The following is a 14,260-nucleotide window of genomic DNA, read 5'->3' on the forward strand; positions in this document are numbered from 1 at the left end:
GTACCATTAGGCAAGACAAGTACGACATAGGAATGCCAAAGTAGCTCATATTTAGACTGGAGCGTTAAACACTATACCCTGGAAAACTATGTTTTGGTGCAGCTTCTGGTAGGGGAAGGAAGAGTGATGCGAGATTTTTGCAGTTCTAAAAATACCTAACTGACAAAATCCATACCATGGTCAAGGTAGAAGTCATACAGGAAGAGAAAGAATCTCAAACTATTCAGCTAATAAACACCTCAGATTAGTTAAAACTCAAATAATTTAAAATCTTCAGTCTTACTCTAGCAGATTATTCTGTTTGATTACACTTTGCATTTTACTCCCCCTGAAGAGCATCGCCAGCAATGTCATATTTCCCACTGTTCTCCAATAGCTTCACGTTGTGATTTCCAGGCTGTGCTAGAATAAATAGCGCAGCTTGGAAAACTGAAGCAGCATGCAAGATTGATCATTTGCTCAAAACCAACAGTTTTCAAGTAGATGAATGGAATGTAACTGCTTTTCAGCTTCAGCTTTAAAAGGTAACCAGGGCTAGCAGGTAATCTTCCTGTTGAGTTTATACTCAATGGCATGTGCTTATTAGAGACGATTCTGGGTCACTGCACTATTTCTATATGGATAGCAGCTCATGCAGATGTAGTTTGTAGTTCTGCACAGATCACTCCAACGATGTACTGACCTCTTGTATAACAAAGACTTCCTCATACTAATTTCTGAGTGATTCATGTATCTGTTTACCTCACCTTAAGTTTGCTCTACGACCCTGCGTCCAAATCTGTCCTCCATGACTCAGCAGGTGCAAGGGCTCCGTAACTCCCTCACGACCCATGAGCTCTCTGTAAGAAGCCAAGCCTGACCAGGAGAACTGAGTGCATGAGGTTCAGCAGCCACATCTTGGATTTGGTTTGGGCCAAAATATGCCAGTATTCTAATTTCTCCAAAAATAATGACTGCAAACAGAATATCCCCAAAAGCAAATCTACTCTCACATCTGTATCTGTTTCCATGGAAATATGCAGTGACAAGGTTTTTTCTCTCATTTTCAAAATTTTCTCTGCCAGCCTACCATATTTTTTCAGATGACCCTGGTAACTGCGTAGGTTTTATCCAAATACAAAGACCACTGCAGATGTGCCAAAATCACACAAAGCTGAGCAAAGAGCTGTTCGGCGTGACCCCGAGAAAGCATCTGTGCAGCAATGCTGCTGCCAGTCCTTACTACAGAGAGCGCCAACCATCTGGAGATCCTTTCAGCCAGGGACCAACCAAACCTTTTCGTTACTGAGGACCAAGTGGCTTCAGTGAGACACCAAACAGCATGCACCATGGCGTCACCCAGCAAGATGAGCACTAATAACTCACCGTCAGCACGGTTCACGTGCTGGCCTTAGACTCCAGCGTTAGAGCAAAGGATGTAGTATTTGCAGTGCAAGTCTGTCCCCAGTGGCTGCCAAACATTTTGCTTCTGGCGGTGGCCCTCTGCATTGTCCCTTGCCATATGTCGCCATCTCCAGCTACATCCTCACGTCCCTGTCTCTTCTCTGCCTCCCCACTCTGCGCATCTGCCCCAGCCCAAAGCTCCATCTCCCCAGAGACTCACGTGAGGTGGCTGAGGCCCAGCCACAGATGACAACACTAAGCAGAGCGTCTGGGCTCCGAGCGGTGGGGATGGTGCCTCGGCTTCAGGCAGCGACTTTGAAGCCGCTCGGGGTGCAGCCTGGCAGGGGGCACAGGACTTCATGTTCAGCGCTAGTGCAAAATCACTTGGGTGGAGGGGCTGCAGGACTGTCAACAAAGGATGATGGCATGTGGCAAGGGGCTGTTTACAGGGAAGGGACCACGGGTATCACGGGGATAGGGATCAGTAAGACCTTAGACTCAGCACCTCATCAAAGTTTTAAACTAGTTCTTAAACCATCCAGCTGACAGAGGAAGGCAGTGCTGGAGAGGCTCTGGTGTGTCTGGGAGGGGTGTGGGCACTGCCTCCAGGCAAGGAAGGGACACACTTGGGAAGGTGCTGGGTGCCTGGGCTCCATCTGCAGCTAGAAAGGGAAGGACCCTGTGCCTGGGAGACACCAGCAGCCCGTAGCCTTAAAACTATGTCAGATGGCTGCACTCTCCTCTCCCCAAGGCTGTCACCTTCCCCCTGACTCCAGGACTCAGTAAGGAGCAGGAATATCCTGGTGCAAAACCAGAAGGAGTCTAAATAGGAGTGAGTAGGCTGAGAGCTGGAGTAGCTACGGCATAGCTGGGTCAGGGTCCTCCCAAGAACGGTGTAAACACAGCCTGAGAAAGAGAGAGTGGAAACTGCAAACTAGATGAAGACAGGATTCAACCTGGAAAACAAAAGCTATTTATCAAGGAGGAAATAATTCACCAACTAATGTTCCCCATGGCAGAGGGGGGAACAGTTCTGGAAAGTCAAACCGCGTTGAGCAAGCCTTAGGAGAGCTAGCAAATTAGGGAAGGAGACATGAGGTGATACAAGAGAGGATGAAGGCAACGCACCAGGACTGTGCACACAGCTACCCTGCACCAGGCAGCATGGAGGGGAGTGCAGGGCAGGAGCCCACTGCTCAGTTCAGGGCCGCAGCTACTGGGAGAGCCTGACACACTGGGAGGAGATGAGAAGAAAGGCGATAGCTCGTTGCGCAACTACAGGGGATTGATTTGCAATGATGATATGTCTCCCTTGGCTCTGAGGGGATATGGAAACAGCTTACAAACGTTCGTAAGGCTTACACCCAAGAAGGAGAGAGGGCATATTATTTACTAGAGAAGATAAAACCAAGAGAGGAAAAACTGAAGCTGAAAGTAACTAATAATATTTTACCAGTGAGCTCTAGCAGGCTGTGAAATAGCTCTCACGAGGACATGAGCTCTCACGAGGACACGAGCTCACAAGCTCTCTCTCAGTTTTAAAGTAGGGTGGGAAGAAAGTAATTAATACACGCGCAATGAAGAGCATACAGGAGAATTTGCTGAAGTGATACAAATACGTCCACCCCCACAATCCGTACTCCCAATTTTCCACTGCCCTGCATCTCTTGCTATCATTAACAGCAATGCAAACAAGCAAAATGCTTATTAAAGCAGAGGCGCAACCTTATAGTACTGCTCCGCCTGACTACGTAAGTTTCTAGACATTTCTAGCCAACAGAGAACTAGGTTTTGTAATTGTGTGTGGCAAAATGACTCCCTAGCAGTGATCCTCTACAGCTCCTCCAGAGACCTCCTCCTGCCCCATCCCAAATCTCCTTTAGTCTTGATGAGGTAGGGATATGACTCCATGTTTGGACAGTGTGTGTTAATGTCTCCTAAAGTCATATCCAGCTGCTTCTAAAATGTCCCGATAAATCCCCTTCTAATTGCATTTGGGAGACCACTTATGGGGTTCCTAAAGATCCGCAAGGAAACCTGAAAGATCAAGGCTCAAATACAGCCCCACTGGAGGCTGAAACAGCAACCTGCCAAAAGCCCCGAGCATCATAGAATCATTAAGGTTGGAAAAGACCTTTAAGATCATCAAGACCAACTATCTACCCAACACCACCATGTCTGCTAAACCATATCCAAAAATGCCACATCTCCACATTTTTTGAACACCTCCAGCGATGGGGACTCCACCACCTCCCTGGGCAGCCTGTTCCAACGTCTGACCACTCTCTCAGTAAACAAGTATTTCCTAATATCCAATCTAAACCTCCCCTGGTGCAACTTGAGGCCATTGCTTCTGGTCCTATCGCTAGTTACTTGGGAGAAGAGACCAACACCTGCCTCACTCCACCTTCTTTCAGGTGGTTGTAAAGAGCGATGAGCTCTCCCTTCAGTCTCCTCCACACCAAACAACCCCAGCTCCCTCAGCCACCCCTCGTAAGACTTGTTCTCTAGACCTCTCACCAGCCTCATTGCCCTTCTCTGAACACACTCCAGCAACTCAATGCCCTTCTTGTAGTGAGGGGCCCAAAACTGAACACAGTACTCAAGGTGTGGCCTCACCAGTGCCAAGTACAGGGGCACGATCACCTCCCTACTCCTGCTGGCCACGCTACTCCTGACACAAGCCAGGATGCTGCTGGCCTTCTTGGCCACCTGGGCACACTGCTGGCTCACGTTCAGCCGGCTGTCGACCAGCACCCCCAGAAGCCCACACCTTACCTGGCATACACTTACTGGCTTAATATTTTCCACGAGGAGGGAACACAGCCATGGCTTGACAGCTGCGGTGCTGCAGCTGGTATTAATGGTTTGCCCCATCAGCCAGCAAGCTGGGCTCTTCAGACAGCAGATCTGTTCCCGGGCCTGAGGATTTTTTCACAAAACTAATTACCAAGCTTTATAATTGTCTCCTGCAGACTACGATGATGATGATGAATGAACAAGATCAGATCAGTCACTACGGTTTATTGGTGGAGTTTGCCCGTTTGCTGCAGACGCACCGTTACTGGGTGCATTCGTCAGCACAGGGACGAGCATGATGCAAAGCCTTTGCCTGTACAATAGGAAACCTCAACCAACCTGCGGCTCTCCAGCTTTCTCCTCAAGGACTCCCTAGGCCCTTCTAGAGCCCCTCTGTTGCTCCGAATCCTTGTCCCGGGCCATCCTGGAAGCCCTTTAGCGAGTGCCATGGCCTTCTTTATCAAAGCAAAGCAGATCGAGCTGCGCCTGTGGAGGTTAAATGAGAAATCGCTGAAAAGCGCCGAACTCGTCACACAGAGGCCAAGGGGCCGTTTGCTACCACCGTCCTCTGCCCGGCAAAACCAGCTTCGCTCCGCTGCCTGGCACAGACGCTCCGCCGCCGGCAGCGACCCGCCTTTTGCCGAGCAGCATTGCCAGAGCACGGCCCCCGCCCCCGCTGAGCCCCGCATCCCTCTGCAAACGGGGGGGGGGCGGCACCGAAGGCGGACCGCACCGGCTGTCCCCGGCTGCGGGGAAGGACGCCCGCCCCCCCGCACCGCCCCCCCCCCCGCGGTGGGCGGGACCCCCGCCCGGCAGCGGCGCTGCCCCCGGCCCGGGGCTGCGGGGCCGGCTCCCCCCGCGCCCGCCTCCGCCCGCCCCGCGCGGGGCCTGCAGCGGGCGGCCGCCCTGCCCGCCGCGGGGTGCCATGGAGGAGCCGCCGCCGCCCGCCTGATCCCCGCGGCTGCCGGCACCGAGACAAAGCGCGGCGCTGCCCGGTGAGTGCCGCGGGGGGCGGGGGGGGCTCCGTGCTGCGCGGAGGGGCAGCGGCCCCGGGGGGTGATCCCGGCCCCGGTCCCAGCCCTGCCTGACACCCCCCTGCATCCCCATCCTCATTCACAGCCCGGGCGCCCCCCTCACACCGCACCCACCCCCGTCCGCCGCTCCGCCGCGCCCGCCGCACCGCGAGCATCCCCGTTCGTAGCCCCAACACCCCCACCGCAAGCGCTCCTCACCCCGGCCCAGGCAGACACCGTGTGCCCCCCCCCAGCACCCCCATCCACGGCCGGTCCGCGGGGACTCCGAGCGCACCCCGCGTCACCCCAAACGCCCCACGCACCCTAAGGACTCCCCCATCGCGCCCCCCCCCGCCCCGTGCCCGAGCCCACGCTCCCAGCACCCCCGCTGACCGCCCAAACGCGTCTCCCCGCCGCAGAACCCCCACCTCGCACCCCCGCCGCAGACCCCGCCGGCCCCCCCCGCCCTTGCGCCTTCCCGGGGAGGCGGCAGGGGTCCCCGCTCACCTGCCTCCGCTCTCCCCCTTGCAGGCCGAGCCATGGTGGAGCCGCCGGCCGAGCCCCCCCCGCAGCCCTGCCCGGCGGCGCCCGGGGGAGCGGCGGCGGCGGCGGGGGGGGAGCCTTCCCGACCCGGGGAGCAGTCGCCGCTGCTGCACCTGGACCTGTACAACTTCGACTGCGCGGCGGCGGAGGGCAGCCGGTACGTGCTGACCAGCCCGCGGTCGCTGGAGGCCTGCGCCCGCTGCGCCGTGCGGCCGGTGGAGCTGCTGCCGCGGGCGCTGGGGGAGCTGCTGCGGGAGGCCCCCGGACGCTCCATGCGGGTGGCCGCCGGCCTCTACGAGGCCTACGAGCGGGAGCGCCGCCGCAAGCTGCAGCAGTGCCGGGAGGAGCGGGAGCGCATTATCCGCGAGGAGAAGAGGCGGATCCTCGCCCCCCTCGGCAGCCTGCCGCCCTCGCCCGCCGCCCGCGTCGCCCCCCGGGCCGCCGCCACCGCGCCCCGGCCCCATGGCGGGGAGACTGCCGGGGCGCCGGCGGGGGCCAAGGCCAAGAGCCACTCCCTGGACTCGCTGCAGAAGCGCCGTGAGGGCAGCTGGGGCAAGACCTCCTCCGAGTCGGGGGCCTCGTCCTCCTACAGCGGGGAGAGCCTGCGGGAGCGCGGGGGCAAGGCGGGCGGCCGCGGCCGGGGCCGAGCTGCCGTCACCGCCAGCGGCTTGCTGCTAGGCCGCAGCTTCAGCCTGGGCGACCTCAGCCACTCGCCGCAGACGGCCCAGAGGGTGGAGAGGATCGTCAGGGAGGTGAGGAGGAGGAAGGGCCTCTCGGAGGTGCCCGAGAGGGACAAGAAGATCGCGGCGCTGATGCTCGCCAAGCACCAGGAGGCCAGCCTGCTGCGGGAGCAGCGGCAGGCGGCCCACCGGCAGTGGGACAGCCAGCGGCGCCTGGCCGAGCGGCGGAAGGAGCAGGAGGAGAAGGAGAAGCAGAGGGCTCTCCTGCAGGGCCAGCGGATGTGGGAGAGCCAGGTGGAGAAGCGGCGGGGGAGGCTGAGCCAGGAGCAGGAGGAGGTCGCCCTGCTGAAGCAGAGGCAGCGCCTGGTGTGCGAGGAGCGGTGGCGGGAGCAAGCGGAGAAGCAGGAGCGGCTGCGGAGGGAGAAGCTGGAGAGGGCCGTCCAGGAGGACAAGCAGAAGAAGCTCCATCAAGAGCACAACCTGAAGGCGAAGGAGGAAGGCAAGAAGGAGCACCGGGCGCGAGAGGAGCAGCTCCTGCAAGAGAAGCTATCCACGGCTGCGCAGAAGAGGCTGAAGAAGGAGGTGCAGCTGCAGAAGGAGAAGAAACTGCTCAACCAAGCGGAGAAGCTGAAGCATGAGGCCTTGCTCAAGGAACTGGCCAAGCAAGAGGCGGAAGAGAAGGAAATGTTGAAGACCTCTCTGGAGATGAGTTTGACCAAGGCTCAGGAGAACTATGAACAGCTAGTGGAGAAGAGGAACCAGGAGCGGAGGGAGAAGGCCAGGCGGGAGGACATGCAGATCCAGAGAGCCAAACTGGCAGCAGAGAAGAAGGAAAGAGAGCAGAAGGAGCACTTAGAAGCCCTGGCTAGAGAGACGGAGAGAAAGCTCCAGCATGCTGCTCAGGTGGCCGAAGAGGTTGTCCAAGAAAAAGCCCGCAAGGTGGTCTTGAGCCGTCTGGAGAAGGAGAAGGTGCAGAAGATGAACAAGCAAAAGGTGGAACAGTACGAGGACTTACGGCGCAGGGAGATCCTCCTTTCTATAGAGAGGAAGCTGGAGAGGAGTGAGCAGATCTTCAAGGAGAAGAAGACCGTCTTAGAAAATGCCAGGTCTGTCGCTAGGGCTTCCTTCCATGTCCGGGAAAAGGTACGGGAGGAGACAAACGTGCGCACCTTTGACAAGATGGCCTTGGAAGCAGAACTGCATGCCCACCTGAATAAGAAATGAAAGATCTTGTCGTGGATGAGTGGGGATATGTCACTGCTGGTCCATCACAATGCATCGGAAAGCTCCTCTGCGTTGACATTTAACATTTAAAAAACAACAACAACCACCACCCTAGTTTCTTGTTTTGGGGGAGCAGAGTACCGCACAAAAACATGGCAGCTATTTCACATACTTTTTAAAATACGTTTTTGTTCTGGGAGTATTTTATGGACTGACCTCAGTCACCTTTACAGAGGGGAAGCAAGCTTTTGTGTCCTTCACACCACAAGCACATGAATTTTCTCAGAGAGGGCTGCGCAAGTCTGCTTGAAGCCTGTGAGTTACCAATTCATTGTCTATGCCGGAGCTCACTACAGCTGCGCTCTTCCGTTGGAGGTGCAGACTACAGAGACTGCTGACTACCAGAGCCTACTGGCAAAGAACCGAAGCCACCCCAACTGATTCTGGCTTGAGTGACAGGCGGCTTGGTTTAAATTATAGAACTGCATTTTCAAAGCCGCTGTACTCTCACGCCGAAGGTGGGGAGGGCTGGAGTAGCAAACGCTGTACGGCCCTGGGTGCCCCTCGCCTGCTGCTGGTGGCGAGCAAGAGAAAACACAGATCAAGGTTTTGTAACACCGTGTAAGTAGACGTTGTGATCAGAGCTGGGCAGAAGCTGTTGGAAGTGCTCACAAACACCATTTCGCTTTTGCTGTTTGCAGCTGTTGCCCCTCCCAGGTATCCTCACCCATCCTTCTCCTTTCCAGGTTTGTCTTACAAACATCTATATGATTTCTTCTTTTCTTTTGGAGGTGGGGGGGAGAAAGAGAAGTTTACGGGCAAGGCACAAACTGATGGGCACCCATGCAACCCACTTGCGCATTAAGACAGAAAAGTGAATGAACCTGTGGAAGCTGGCCTGTGTGGCAAACACGCAGATCCATTTGTAAATGGAAATCTGCAAACAGATTGCATGGACAAATTGCCACCCTCAGGAATTCCCAAAGCTTGAGGATGCCCACAGCAACATTACCCAGTGTGGCCTGCCTTGAGCCAGGAGGTTGGACCAGGTGTCCTCCAGAGGTCCTCTCCAAGCTGGTGGTTCTAGGAGTTGCTTACAATGAGACGTTCACCCAGCTCTTATCATCGTCCACTGAGCAGGACAGCACTTGTCTGTCCACTGGTGCTAACAGCTGTATTCCTATTTAGGGCACAAGAAAGAGTAGATGCACAAAATAAGGTACATTACAGATTCTCTCAGATGAGGATCATGGCATTTTTAGAACTCAATACTGTTTGGAGGGAACTGAGTCCTTCTGCCGTTAATGCACTGGAAATGTGAAAAGCCTACCTGCAGCCCGTGCACAGTATTCAAGTAAGACTGTGTTCTGCTCCAGGTTTACGATCTGCTGGGTTGCAGTTACGAGCACACATCCAAACTAGGCACTTTCTGCTGTTTTTTCTGGCTCTGGGCAGCGCTAGCTCGCTGTTCTGCCATCTGTGATGATGTGCTGGGTTGCTGTGGTGATGACATCGGACCTGGAGCATGGGGGAGAAGCAGAAAGAACAGCCAGGATCATGTTTCCTTGTGGATATCTCTGAGGTATAGCACAGGGGATGAGAAAACCAGAAGAAGGTTGACATACAGCACAGGCATGCAGTCCTGCATGCGGAGATGGCTTACCAGAGTTTCCTAGGAGGTGACAGCAGGTAAAAAACCTCTGTAAGGAAGGTGTTAAGTGAACAGCAACCACAACAGCAGACCAAGCACATCCTGGTGCCCTGAAAGGCCGAAGACATCATGAAAACAGTGTTGAAAATGAAGCAAGTAGGAATTTCCTTTTATTTTGATGGAACTTGCTCTTTGAATCGCGGTAGGATTGGTGCTGTTGAGGGCAGGCAACATGAAAGTAGGAATTGGGGCACCTGAGTGATGTCTGCTCCATCACTCACTGGCTTACTGTGTAACACCAGGCAAGTCCTCAGGGGCTGGGCTTGCTCCTGCTGATATAAACGGGAGCGGAGTCAGGCTCTTGGGATTGCTGGGACTCACAAGGAGATAGTAACACTCAGACGCTTCAGAGGCTTTGGACAAATGATGGTAACAAAGCACAAAGTACTATTTTATTATTTATTTATTTATTTATTTAATGTGAGTGGTTGTTAGAGTAAGACATAACCGTTGGTGAGAAGCACTAATTAACACCAAAATCTGAAAATACCGGTAGCTGTGGGAAGGACAGCTGTGTTACTGTTTCCAGCTAGGAGTCTGTCCCCTCACCCTCATCATCAAAACAGCCATCGGTTTGAACACTGAAACCAATCCTGCTGTAACACCAGGTAAGGTCCTTGATAAAAACCAGTCTTCTTCCTGTGTGGTTTGTACTGCAGTGTGTGTGCCCTTGTAGCTGTAAAGATGTAGAAAAGAGATGCCCGGCAGCCCAAGTCCAGCCTGCACAAAACTTCCCTTGCTCCCTGGCAGCCCTGGAGTTGGGGTAAATCCTGCAGTGACTCCAGCACAGCCAGTATTTCGCCTTGTTGGCAGCCTTCAGGGCTGCACAGAAAGTCTGCTGCACAGTCTGGCTGTGAAGGCTCTTGCTCCCTGCTTCGTCACACTGTGGTTGAAGTTCACTGCTTGATACATTTAGCAGCGGGCGAATGGGGAGAGCTGGGAAACAGTGGACAGAAGGCAGAAGGTGACGGGTGAACAAGCAGCTGCAGTCTCTAATGAAAACAGCAGTTGTTCACTAAAGGTCTACTGCAGTCTGCCTGAAGGCTTTGTCCAAACCTGCTTCTGAGGGGGCATTTCCAATGCAGACTGAGAATGTTTTGCAGCCCAGGAGAGAGGTCTTGGCCGCTGACTGTAATTACACCTGGGGTCCATCTCCTGCTGCTGACTGAGTTTGACACCTTGGGGCTACAGCTGAACTAATCAAAACACACCTACATGGCTGTAATTAGATTGGCAAACTACTGTTCCTATACTGTGCAGTGTGCAGCTCAAGTTTTGAATGTACAATCTAAGAAAAAAAATATTTTTTTTTAAAAGGCATTAATCTGTGTATGGGTATTTTTTATTTCTGTGGTGGTTCCAGTCCAAAGTCTGTGAGAGTCAATGGAGTTTATGAATTGTTTAAAATTGTGTCATGGAAAATGAAGTCAGCAAGTTGGGTGGAAGCATGAGAGGTATTTCTTGGGTCTGCTTATGCTTCTGTTTATTTGAAAGTGACTTTTACTGCCATATTTCTGTGGGAACAGAAATCAAATCCTGGGGCACATGTAAAAATTATGGCCTTTTTAGATGAGGCTTATTTAGTGGTTTTCATACTGAGATGCAGGCCAGGGTGAACTAAAAATCAAAGCAAGCAACATATTACCTCACAGCTCAGAGGTAGATCACAGCTTATTTAGTGCATAGAAGCAGCTGGTGGCATTTGGTCAGGTCCTGCAGAAAGATAATGTAGCTTGGTCTTCTGGAATTAGAAAACACATTTTAGGCTATTACTCTATTATAATCATAAGATTATAATAAAGACTTTGCTTCTAGGCTATTTGCATGCATGCCGTGTAATGACCGCTAGACCTTGAACTATGCACATGAAAAGCAACAGCAACAAAAGGACAATTACCTGGAAACTTCTGCGACCGATAGCACATCTTAAACGTGGCTAGCATAAAGTTGTCAGGTTTTATTTCCTAAACATTTGGGAGTCTAGCTGCAGGTTACAAAATCTGAAGGGTGGGTGACAGGAGGATGGGGCCAAACTCTTTTCAGTAGTGCCCAGCGACAGGACAAGGGGCAATGAGCACAAACTGAAGCACAGGAAGTTCCGTCTCAACATGAGGAAGAACTTCTTCCCTCTGAGGGTGACGGAGCACTGGAACAGGCTGCCCAGGGAGGGAGGTTGTGGAGTCTCCTTCTCTGGAGATTTCAAGACCCGCCTGGACAAGGTCCTGTGCAGCCTGCTGTAGGTGACCCTGCTTCGGCAGGAGGGTTGGACTAGATGACCCACAGAGGTCCCTTCCAACCCCAAACATTCTGTGATTCTATGATTCTGTTTCATGTTGGATCCCATAGATATAATGGGACAACCCAAATTCTGGATCCACTAAACATTGAAATGTAAAGTCAAGCACTGACATGCAGACAAACCTCTAACCCCACTTGAAAACCACTGCCCTGCTTACTGCTTCTCAGTGACTAGGATTACTGCTAGAAAACACTCTGAATGTTTACAGGGTTTCTGAAGTTGAGATATTGAAACATTAGGGAGAAAGACTGATATCATTTAAATGTTCTAAAAAGAATTACAGGACCAAGTCCTGGGATTCATTTTCAGGTGATACTCCCATCGTTATATACTAATATTTTGCATAGTGGGACAACATGATCATGCACACAGTATCAGAAGCCTGTCACACTGTTGCCTACGGCAGAAGACGACAAGTAATTTCAGAGGCTCCAGAACCATGCAGCCTGGTTTGCTTGGGCGAGTGCCCTGTGAGTCTCATTTCAGTGACACAAAGGCTGCAGGATGAGTTCATCTTGTAATTCACATCAGAGAACTTACATGGGGGGAAGAACCATTGACTTGAGAGCAGTTGCTTTTGCCTGAGCTCTGGATGAATCTTTCACACATTTTGAGGGTTCACAGGCTATCTTGTTTGTGTGGATTGTCTGGTGTTTAACCGCATCTGGGCTAAAGCTGGAGCCCTTCAGTGCCAGTGAGAGTGCCAACAATCTCTTCTGCATGCTGCTTCTCCACACAAAACTTGTCACTAAAACACAAATCTCTCTGTCCAGGTTGAATTTGGCAGACATGTTCAAAAGCTATTAGGGGGAGCAGCTGCACCACCACTAGTTAATATTTTACAAGGTATTTTTTAACTCAGTTTATCATAAATTCACTGCATGGATAAGATAGATGTGAGGATAAGGTTTCTCACCTTGGTTACCTACTGTGTTTGTCTTATGATGCGCATGGGGCTCCAGGCTCATTCTGTGCTAAAATTTTTCCTGATGCTAGGGGAATTCTGAGAGGGGACTTATTTCAATGTGCGTGTCTTTACTAAGCCTGGACAGGGGGGCGTGGGAAACAGAATTTGCAATACAAAGTCCATCAGCCTCTAGTTTTCCAGAAGTTCTGCTAAGAACAGCCACCTCTGCTAGCTGTCATCAGGGAAGTGACATTTTGCGCTCCCTTACTGACCTCTGAGAGAGCCAGGTTGATCACATCCTCTCATCTGGCTTCTTGTCACCACCAGTTTTTACACCAGAATGAGAGATTTGCTTTCAGCCGTGGGTGTTCTTCCTCTGTTGGTGAAGACAAAAAATGTAATAGTTAGAATGCCATTTTGCAAGTCAGTTGGAGTTTTTTTGTAGCTTTTTTTGGTTTTTCTTCTTAAAGCAGATGCAGGGAGGTATAAGGACGAGACACAAAACTCGTTGTATGCAGCACACTGCGGGTGATGACTGTCGCTCTCTTCGCACACAGTTCTGCTTTGCAGACCTGGGACTGTGCTGTTGTTCAGTAGGGCAGCCACCACATCCAGGAGAGCAGAGGTGCTCTGGGAGGGACCTGCCTGTTTTCACATCACACTGGCTCCCTTCAAACTGTGCAAATTTAAGCTCATTTAATGCTTTGCTGAGCCAAGGGCCTAGGGAATTAAGTTTGTTAGAATCGGACTTAGCTGCCATTGTTGTAGAAGGCGGCTGTCATAGGCAAAGAAGAGGAAGACACTGGCTTAGCCCAGTCCCTCTGGAAATGAGCCCCATGACATTTACTTTGCAGCACAGTACAGGCGTGTTCTGACGTGAGCCGGTGAAGCCCTAATGCAACTCCTTGTGGGAATGCGGCTCCACGAGCCCTTGGCAAGCAAGTAGCACCCACCGTAAAGAGCCGGTACCGAGGCATGGTAAGACAATCGTAAGTGGCAGGAGTCAGCTCTGCCCTTCTTTTTGGTGAGATGTTACTACATGTTGTTTCGAAGAGAAAACGCTGGGAAGAGGAAGAAATGCAACACTCTTCTGTACAAGATACCTGGAAACATTTTCTCCATTTATGCCGAGCAGCCAGCACTGGGGAATGCCAGTGTTCAGAGCCTTCATAATGGGATATGCCCCACATCCCATATGCCTCTTAATGCTAGGGCATAAAAAATTCAGTTCTAGGTCTGACTTCTTTGTCCTTAGCCCATCCTTTGAGCACAGCTCTTTGCTGTGAAACACAACCTTGTTATTGTAAGATTCTAGCCTGAAAGGACCTGAATCATTCTCTGGCAACTTTACACTCATCTCCTACATCCCTGCCGTTCAGCAAGAAATCCTCCACATTACAAAACCATGCTGGCAGTGAGAAATATCCTGTATTACAAAACCAAACTGCCAGTGCTGTTTTGTTCTTACATGTTTTACAAAGCTCACTGCATCTAATCTCAGGACCCGGCTGTTAGGTAAACTAGTTACCGCCCCCAGCCAGAGTAGGGAAAACTGAAGCAGAAAGAACTGATGTGACTTGCCCCGGGCCATGCTGGCCTTCATGATGAAGCTGGAGCTCTCGCTCACATCCTCCCTGTTCCCCAAGCAGCCCTCTAATTAACCACTCCTGGTTGCAAGGGAAGGGTATCTCTGTACGCCTG

General features: G+C 52.3%; 2 protein-coding genes across 7 annotated transcripts in view; one reads left to right on the forward strand and one right to left on the reverse strand.

Moving 5' to 3' along the window:
• SUSD6 (sushi domain containing 6) overlaps positions 1-6,109 on the reverse strand; it is a 100,883-nt gene extending 94,774 nt beyond the window's left edge. Inside the window, exons 1-2 of one of the 2 annotated variants that reach the window (XM_075427345.1) lie at positions 5,703-6,109; positions 4,522-4,668 (exon numbers count right to left, since the gene is read on the reverse strand). The gene's annotated coding sequence lies outside the window, so the exon portion shown is untranslated. Of the gene's footprint in view, positions 1-4,176; positions 4,286-4,521; positions 4,669-5,702 lie in introns of those variants that run through there. The other variant, XM_075427349.1, reaches the window with a different exon arrangement.
• CCDC177 (coiled-coil domain containing 177) overlaps positions 5,099-14,260 on the forward strand; it is a 31,634-nt gene continuing 22,472 nt past the window's right edge. For 2 of the 5 annotated variants that reach the window (XR_012764638.1, XR_012764639.1), the window contains exons 1-2: positions 5,099-5,177; positions 5,727-8,388. Coding sequence is in view for 1 of the 5 variants with exons in the window: in XM_075427342.1 (XP_075283457.1) it covers positions 5,735-7,642 (1,908 nt within the window). In the remaining 4 variants the exon portion in view is untranslated. Of the gene's footprint in view, positions 5,178-5,726; positions 11,107-14,260 lie in introns of those variants that run through there. The other 3 variants (XR_012764636.1, XR_012764637.1, XM_075427342.1) reach the window with 2 other exon arrangements.

The sequence above is a fragment of the Opisthocomus hoazin genome, chromosome 7 (genome assembly GCF_030867145.1).
Source record: "Opisthocomus hoazin isolate bOpiHoa1 chromosome 7, bOpiHoa1.hap1, whole genome shotgun sequence".
Taxonomy (NCBI): Eukaryota; Metazoa; Chordata; class Aves; order Opisthocomiformes; family Opisthocomidae; genus Opisthocomus; species Opisthocomus hoazin.